This window comes from Montipora capricornis, chromosome 3, assembly GCF_036669925.1.
Source record: "Montipora capricornis isolate CH-2021 chromosome 3, ASM3666992v2, whole genome shotgun sequence".
Taxonomy (NCBI): Eukaryota; Metazoa; Cnidaria; class Anthozoa; order Scleractinia; family Acroporidae; genus Montipora; species Montipora capricornis.
The window spans coordinates 23,315,463-23,322,962 of record NC_090885.1 but is presented as its reverse complement, the minus strand read 5'-3'; the positions used below and the strand labels follow the sequence as shown (position 1 = coordinate 23,322,962).

General features: G+C 38.5%; 2 protein-coding genes across 3 annotated transcripts in view; one reads left to right on the top strand and one right to left on the bottom strand.

Moving 5' to 3' along the window:
• The window catches only part of LOC138042591 (uncharacterized), an 8,545-nt gene extending 3,415 nt beyond the window's left edge, over window positions 1–5,130 (top strand). Inside the window, exons 1-3 of one of the 2 annotated variants that reach the window (XR_011131038.1) lie at window positions 1,154–1,345; window positions 2,935–3,142; window positions 4,832–5,130. Coding sequence is in view for 1 of the 2 variants with exons in the window: in XM_068888536.1 (XP_068744637.1) it covers window positions 2,935–3,142; window positions 4,832–4,896 (273 nt within the window). In the remaining variant the exon portion in view is untranslated. Of the gene's footprint in view, window positions 1–1,153; window positions 1,346–2,934; window positions 3,143–4,831 lie in introns of those variants that run through there. The other variant, XM_068888536.1, reaches the window with a different exon arrangement.
• A 1,736-nt stretch (window positions 5,131–6,866) lies between these two features.
• The window catches only part of LOC138042590 (uncharacterized), a 24,177-nt gene continuing 23,543 nt past the window's right edge, over window positions 6,867–7,500 (bottom strand). Inside the window, exon 9 of the mRNA XM_068888535.1 lies at window positions 6,867–7,500. This exon is cut by the window's right edge and continues 764 nt beyond it. The gene's annotated coding sequence lies outside the window, so the exon portion shown is untranslated.

The window sequence follows — 7,500 nt, the reverse complement described above, 5'->3', positions numbered from 1 at the left end:
AATATTTGGGAAGACGTACTTAGCCGCCGATATTTACTTTGACTCAATCGAAAGAACGTAATCCAATCAGAGTGCATGCATATTTCGTAAAGCAGCTCACTTCAAAGTCCTTATTAATCAACTGCAACAGTTTTTTACAGAATTTTGTCGAATTCAGCTGTAACTTTTACCCGACCGATCGCGTTTTCGTAATCAGTTCGGAGTTTGGAGCTGAGGAACCAGCTTTGGAAACAATATTTAGCTTGAAAAGAGCAAGACGTGGTAAACAATTACTTAGCCACAGATCAAAGATGAAGGTGTATTATGACCACGGAAATTGTATTGACTAGTGCATTAGCAAGAATAAACTTGACCAGAGAAAAACTTGAAGTCATTATTCAACCTGGAAGAAGCTGCTTTTTTTTAAAATGTAACTCCAGTTTGGCAAGGCCCATATGTTAAATGATATGAGCATTATTCATGAATCCATTTTTGGGATACTGAATTTGAGAAGATCCAAGTCATCCGAAAAGATCGCTTCAGCTTTTATCTAAAACAACTTCAGAATTGATCTTGCAGTCTCTCATATATTCAATTTGGAAGTACAATCATGATCTTGTGTTTGTTTATTCACTGATTAAACAAATTATCGAGAATGCCGTCATCTGGAACCTTTTCGGAAGTACCGGCCCACTAAGTTCATCGAATTTGCGAGAGCCGTTGTTTGATCAGTTACGTGAAATGGTACAGTAGAGTTTTCTCTTCTATAGTCAGTCTAAAACACACACTGAAAACTAACCTTTGTGTTTTGGAAAAAAAGGGACACAAGTTTCAGTTACAAATGCACTGATTTCGACCTACCGATAGTTAAGCGGTTTCTAGCTTTTTGCCTTCTAAATTTTTGCGTGGAAACGCAATTAAAATCAATGACACAGGTTTAAACTATGTCAATTACCTTTCACCTCACTTATTACGGTTCTCCAAACAGTTAATTAGGAACGATAACCAATTGGTATACAAAGTGCTTGTGCTCTTTTGGGAAAAGATCTTGAGAGGGGCATTGATGTGACAAACAGAAACAGGAAACAACTAATCTGCGCACACAACCTTGGAACTGTTCGACAGGTGATCTCATGCATGTTGTAGATAAATCGTGTAGAGGCTCTTGGAACCCACTATCATTCGACACGTTTGGGTCATTCACATCAATAGCTGCCCACTTTAAGGCTTTGGATAAGAGTCGCTAGATCGATTAAAGAATCGTAGAATACCAGTGGGGAACTGACGAGAGACGGTGGGCGAAAGAGGTCTCAGTTATTTTTAGCGCTTTGAGGTTCAACTGACTGTGACTTTCAGTCATTGTTAGGTAAGCAGTATTTAGTCAAAACAAGCTTCACCCTCATTATTTTACTTTCACTGGAAAACCAAACAAACGACATCTTACAGGATCTTCACGGAACCAAATTCTAAAGCACATATATTTCCTTCGACAAATGATTTAATGTGCATGAGAACTGGGATCGAAAGATAGTAAATTAAATTGACTCACGCTTTAACTCGCACAATAGCTGAATGCTGTACTTTCCCCTTAAATGTTAACAGTTTCTTAAGTAAGAGCTCTTTCTGTACAATCACTTAGAATCTAAAATCATTGATGAGTTGTTCCAACGAATGAAAGAAATGTATGTTTGAAATGCGGGGTATAGACGGAAGAAAGCTAGAAGTGACCGGTCCTCGCACTTAACGAGGCAGTTCTAATTTTCAAAGCTATTTGAAATTAACTGAGGTGAATTTACTTGTGTTTGGAGGGTTTTTGTGCCACCTCTGACAAAGGTGAGTTCGATATGTTTTCTTTTCTTCTTTAGTCCTTGTAATTAAATTCATAAGAGAGCTTTCGATCGAAAGAATGAAAGCGACGACAACTTTATCCTACTGGGCAAGAATTGAAAAACGCCGTCCACAATGTTTGCTTTGGTTTCGAATATCATAATTGGCTCCAGTTGTAATAATCCTTTTCCGAGGTTTATCATAGTCTCTGTGGTGTGTCCTCTTTTGAATTTAATTCATAGCAACTGGAAGAAGGAGTGAATGTGTGGAGTATTAAAATGGGCGTAGGTGAAGAGCCATAAACTTGCCGGGAAACCGAAGGAGCCATTATGATAACAGAGATAACTCTGTTAGAGTGTAATTTTTTCCATGTAATCCCTCTGAGCGTTGACTGACCCCAGTTATAGATATCTCTTTTGAAATTTAAGTGCTTAACTACCCACGTTTGACGGAATGAAAGTACCCTTGTTGTTACTCACATTGAAGTAATATATAGATTTAGCCAAGCCTAGGGTGGAGCTCCCGGGTTATTTATTCCTATATACAATAAGTTAACCTAAAAAACTGACCTCGATGAGGTCTAAACTTGAGTCCGCGATATGGTCACGTGATACTGGTCACATTGGCATATATAGATGGGTGGACGTACCTACGATCGTACGGTCGTACGGTCGCATGGTGACCAAAACCAAATTTTCTCGCACAGATGGGTTACAATATTTTTTTACCCATGGTGCTCCGCGTGCGCGCCTTTGGTGCGCCGAGCTCTGCTAAAAGGACATTTAAAATACCCAAATGTTGATCCCGTTCGAACTCGTAGCTCAATCGTCAGATCAACAATGATTTAACCCGGAGGCTGTGGGTTCAATTTCCACACGAGGTCAGAGTTTTTCTGTATCCTAGCCGTCCTAGTGTGGGCGTTGACAGTTAAATTCTTGACCGTCAGTACACAAATCAAAACATACACTGAATTAACACCACGACCGAAAAAAGAAAGCAAAAAAATTTTGAAACTGGGAAGGATTAAAACACTGAAAACTGCAATTTCGTACAAAGACAATTTATTGGGTTCGATGTGGTATGAGTCCAAAAATCTAGCCACTTCTCACTTGGTAAAATCTCTTTCAGGAAAAAAAAAAGATGTCATCTAGCAAGTTATGCTTGTTTTTCTTTATCTTTGGCCTTCTTCTGACAATCTACTGCCAACACACAGAAGGACAACTTCTCGGCATTCGTTGGGGAAGAAATTATTATGATCCCGACGTCACCCGTGAAGAATATAAAGGAAATCTTTGGGAATCAATGAAAAGGAGATTTAGTCAACAAGATGAAAATGGTGGGTGCAGCAAGTGCTAATCAATATTTACATAATTATTACAAATATATCCTAGGTAAAAGGGTAATTTTGCAATACGAACGAAAAACCCGATCTAACACATTTGAAGTGCCACTGTAACCAAAAAAATCAATTCTACTTTTACTTTGGACTTCAAACTGCGAGGGACCAAAGTTTTAAGCCTTGATTTATAAAGAAGACACCTGTTTATGTCGTTTATTTTAACATTTTAACTGGAATTTTCCTATTTAATTGCATGGTCTGCCATTACTACATGAATCGTTGAGAGAGCTAGCTGGTTCGAGGAGAAAATGACGTCAAAGACTTAGTGACTCACTCGTTTTAGAATGTAATGCGTGTTTAGGCAGCTGAATCAATATACCGCACGGGACTATCAGAAGTCTAAACTCGTGTTTTGCATATACTTGAAGAAGCTGCATTAAGGTGATGTTATAAAGTAAAGTACGATCGTCCGGGTGAGTATAGTCCTGAGAAGGACTGTTTGAGATGACATTGACTGACGTTTCGACAACCTGAGCGGAAGTCACTTGACTCTGAAGATGACTTCCGCTCAGGTTGTCGAAACGTCAGTCAATGTCATCTCAAACAGTCCTTCTCAGGACTATACTCACCCGGACGATCGTACTTTACTTTATGATATGACTCCTGGGTTCAAACCATTTACAAGGTGATGTTACACTGGCCAATTTTTTCTCCGGTTTTTAACGCAACACTTTTGCCCGAATTTTGTTGGAGTTGGTGCGTGTAAAACACATGCCGTTGAACTTTAACGCAACATCGTCCCAAAGTGCACCACAGAGAATCGAAATAAGTCACGTCTACAGTCACGTTAACAGTCTCCGCCATATTTGTCGCCCGGGATTTGTCGAGCAAGAGCCTGGGCTCAAATGATGCGAGTAGTTTTGCGTTAAAAATCGTGTAGAGTCAGTTCCGTTGCCGCAACAAAGTTGCGTTAAAATTTGTCTCGTGTAACATCACCCGTGTAAATGACGTCACTTTTCCCTATTTCCAACCCATTTGAAGTCCAGTAGGACAGTTTGAAAGTGAGAAATTGAGGACCGCGAAACCCAATACTTACACTCAAGGTAAACCACATTTGGATAGCTCAAAATTTTGCCGTGCAGGCGTTAAGCAAACACACTTCTAAAACGAGAAGAAAAAAAACAGGAAGTGAGTTTCCGTATCATAGGAGCACTTTAAAATTTTCAAGGTACTCTTTTATGTTGATCTATTAGCAATATATTTAATGAAATTCTCTATCACTTTTGTACTGATTGATATTCTCGAATAGGCAGAGTCATGATTTTCCAATTGTGGATTAAGCAACATAAATGTGGCTTTGATTTGCGGCAAAGCTGTCCTTGGGACCGGATTGGTCAGAAGAAAGCAAAACATGAAATTATTTGCAAAATCAAGCCTTTATTGTGTCACCGTAAACAGTGACTAGCAATGAAAAATAATAACAAAAAGCCGAAAAAAGAGAGTTCTTGGGAAGTAAGTGAATCGAATACAATTCGTAATGATGCTCCCGCCGCTGAGTCTGTGAATGAAATTATGCCAAAATGATATTAACGAGGACATTAGCTGACAGTAAGCTGTGACCAATGAAGTTGGTGGCCTGTTCATTCAACTATTTCATGAAAAGTTTTTCTTTTCTTATGTTGGCAGATATGACTCAAGCCGATAGGGACATCGGGAGAGCCACTACAAGCCAAGCATTGGAATACGAGTAGTTTGCATTCGAATTTCACATTACTTAATAAATTACATTCGAATTTGTTACACTGGAAAATAAAGTAAACCCTAACCATTAGCCTTTAGAAAACATTACAAAGCATAACCGTTTGTTACCCCTCCACCCAAATAATGAACGTTTGTTTTGTTCCATAATGTCGATAAACATGGCCGCCAATGACGTCAGGTACAAGGCAAGGATTGCATATTAAAATTCGTAGTTTGTTCCAACATCCGGGGTTTCATAGTTCTTATGACGTCATTCCCCGCTTGGATACTCTCCGATTTCGTCCCCGGGTCTTTCGCTCTTCAATGTGGTGACTCGTCCTTGTCTGCGCAGCCTTAATCATTGTCAGTACAGTACTCTCCCTCTCCCCGAAAAGAATCCTCGAAAGAGTTCGAACCTGGCATTGCAAGTCATCTTTGAGGCTGCGCTGTTTTTGAGGGGCACCCAACGAGAATATAGTTCAAACCCACTTAAACATAGAATTGTTAAACGTATTTTAGTATTTAAACGGCAGATATAGACATATTTTTATCCCCTAAAAATCTTTCATCTGTTGGGGTTTCCTAGCTGAAAGTCTAGTGAACTTACCTTTTCGAAAATTTCAGCCAGAATCCGTTAAAAATGGGCAATACAATTTTTTAGATGTTCGAAAATCCTAGGACAGGCAGGCAAGCAAGAAATTTAAAAAAAAATGTTCCGAAAAATCTAGATCTCAAATCGTCTTCCGAACAGATATTTCCCGAATATTGACGTTGGGTGCCACTGGTTTTTGCTGATGAACTTCAGCCACTCTAGAGCAAAACAATTCTTGGACAACATTACATTTTATATTCTTTAATTTTTCGTTATTTCTAACAGCTTACTCTCAATGTGATACACAACTGCTAAACACCGAAGCATACAAGATGCCCATAAAATACAGGTTGTACTATAAAATCACAAGTTTTGACTCGAGGTCTACAAAAATATATGCTTTGTGATTTTGGAAAAAAGTAATAACTGTAATTGTTAAACTTTCTAAATTTACTACCATTTTTCTTACGCATTCACTACGTTTCACCCTTTATCTGGCAATAAAACTACCAGCATAGTAAATACACCCCTTGACGTTATCCACATCGGGTTTAAATATCAAACCATCCAAGAGACACGTCCACATGCGCATGTGAATCATGGAAATTATAATGTAAATTTACAGCTGAACCTGAGTGACGGAAATGCACAGCCGAAACTCAAAACGTAAAAATTACCACAGAAGAACGCGAGGGGTTCCGTTCATCAAATAAGGATTTTTGAGTCAGTTATTAACGTGATGAACTACCATCACAAGCGGAAACGTTTCAAACGGTTGTTGCTGCTTTTTTTCACGAATGACATATTTTACAAATACGCGACGTTTTCCGAAATCGCTTACATAACAATAATGCCCAAACTTCAGTCCACTGAAAATGCAATACTATGCGTACATCTCAATAAATACTGGAAAAAGAGGGGGCCTTCAACAAAGGAAACAATGATAAATACTGATAAATATATCAAGTGTTACTTGCACTGAACCTAGGGAAAATAATGTAAAACGTTAAGTAATGGTCCGGCTAAGAAGCAGGCAGAAAAACAATAGCCCGCGGCAATAGCGTCGGTTAGTTAAAATGTGCCAACATTTTTAATCAAATTAAGTTCGGCTGTTCCCATTGGTGTAAGCAGCTAAAAGCGCGAAATTTGAATTTCAATGAAAAATGTAATCGACTTGCCGTCTAAAAAATTAGATTCTGTTTCGTAGAACAAATCATTATGCCTTCAAAAACTATGTTTCTAAATATCGTCAAGATTCTATGCGCCATTTGCCGATTGGCGAATGGCGCATAGAACAATGCCCAAATTTGGCCGAGAGACAGAGATCAAGGGCATGGGGAAGAAGAAATCCAAAAAAGGCTTTTTTTTCATTTTTTTCTCATCTTTTTTCGACATTTTCCGATATTAGCCAATCAGATGCCTCGATTGGAGCAGCAGCTTCTAAGTACTTTTGCCGCTGGGCTGCCTGCTTCTTAGCCGGACCATTACTTAAATAAAAATAATGCATATTAAGAGAGCTGTGGACAGGGCTCAAAATAATGTCCGGTGAGTCTCCGCACATGATGACCGGCCAAATTCATTTTAGCTCTTTTTGAGCGGGTGTTTATTATTTAATTCCAAAAACGTCTCCTCGAACTATTTACCTAGCGAATGTGTTTTAATTTTAAAATACACGTTCACTTCCCACTTAATCGGAAGAAAATTTTGTTACACTTTTTGCATTTTGAGTATGCTGCTAAAAGTATGTCAAATAATGTTCTAAATCATACAATGACAATTTGAGGGGACTGTGAAATAATTCATGAAAATGAAATGGTAGCCTTTTATACACCTACTTTTTCTAGTTAACATGTTTTAACAGACAAAAATACTATTTGCTTATGTAAACGCAAAAATTGTAAACGCAAGGCTACAGTTACCGATCGATTGCCAAATACGGTCAAATTGGGATATTTTCCACGACAGGGCCTGAACAATCGATGGAAATTGATGATTGGAAAATCAATCGATCAATCGATGGCAA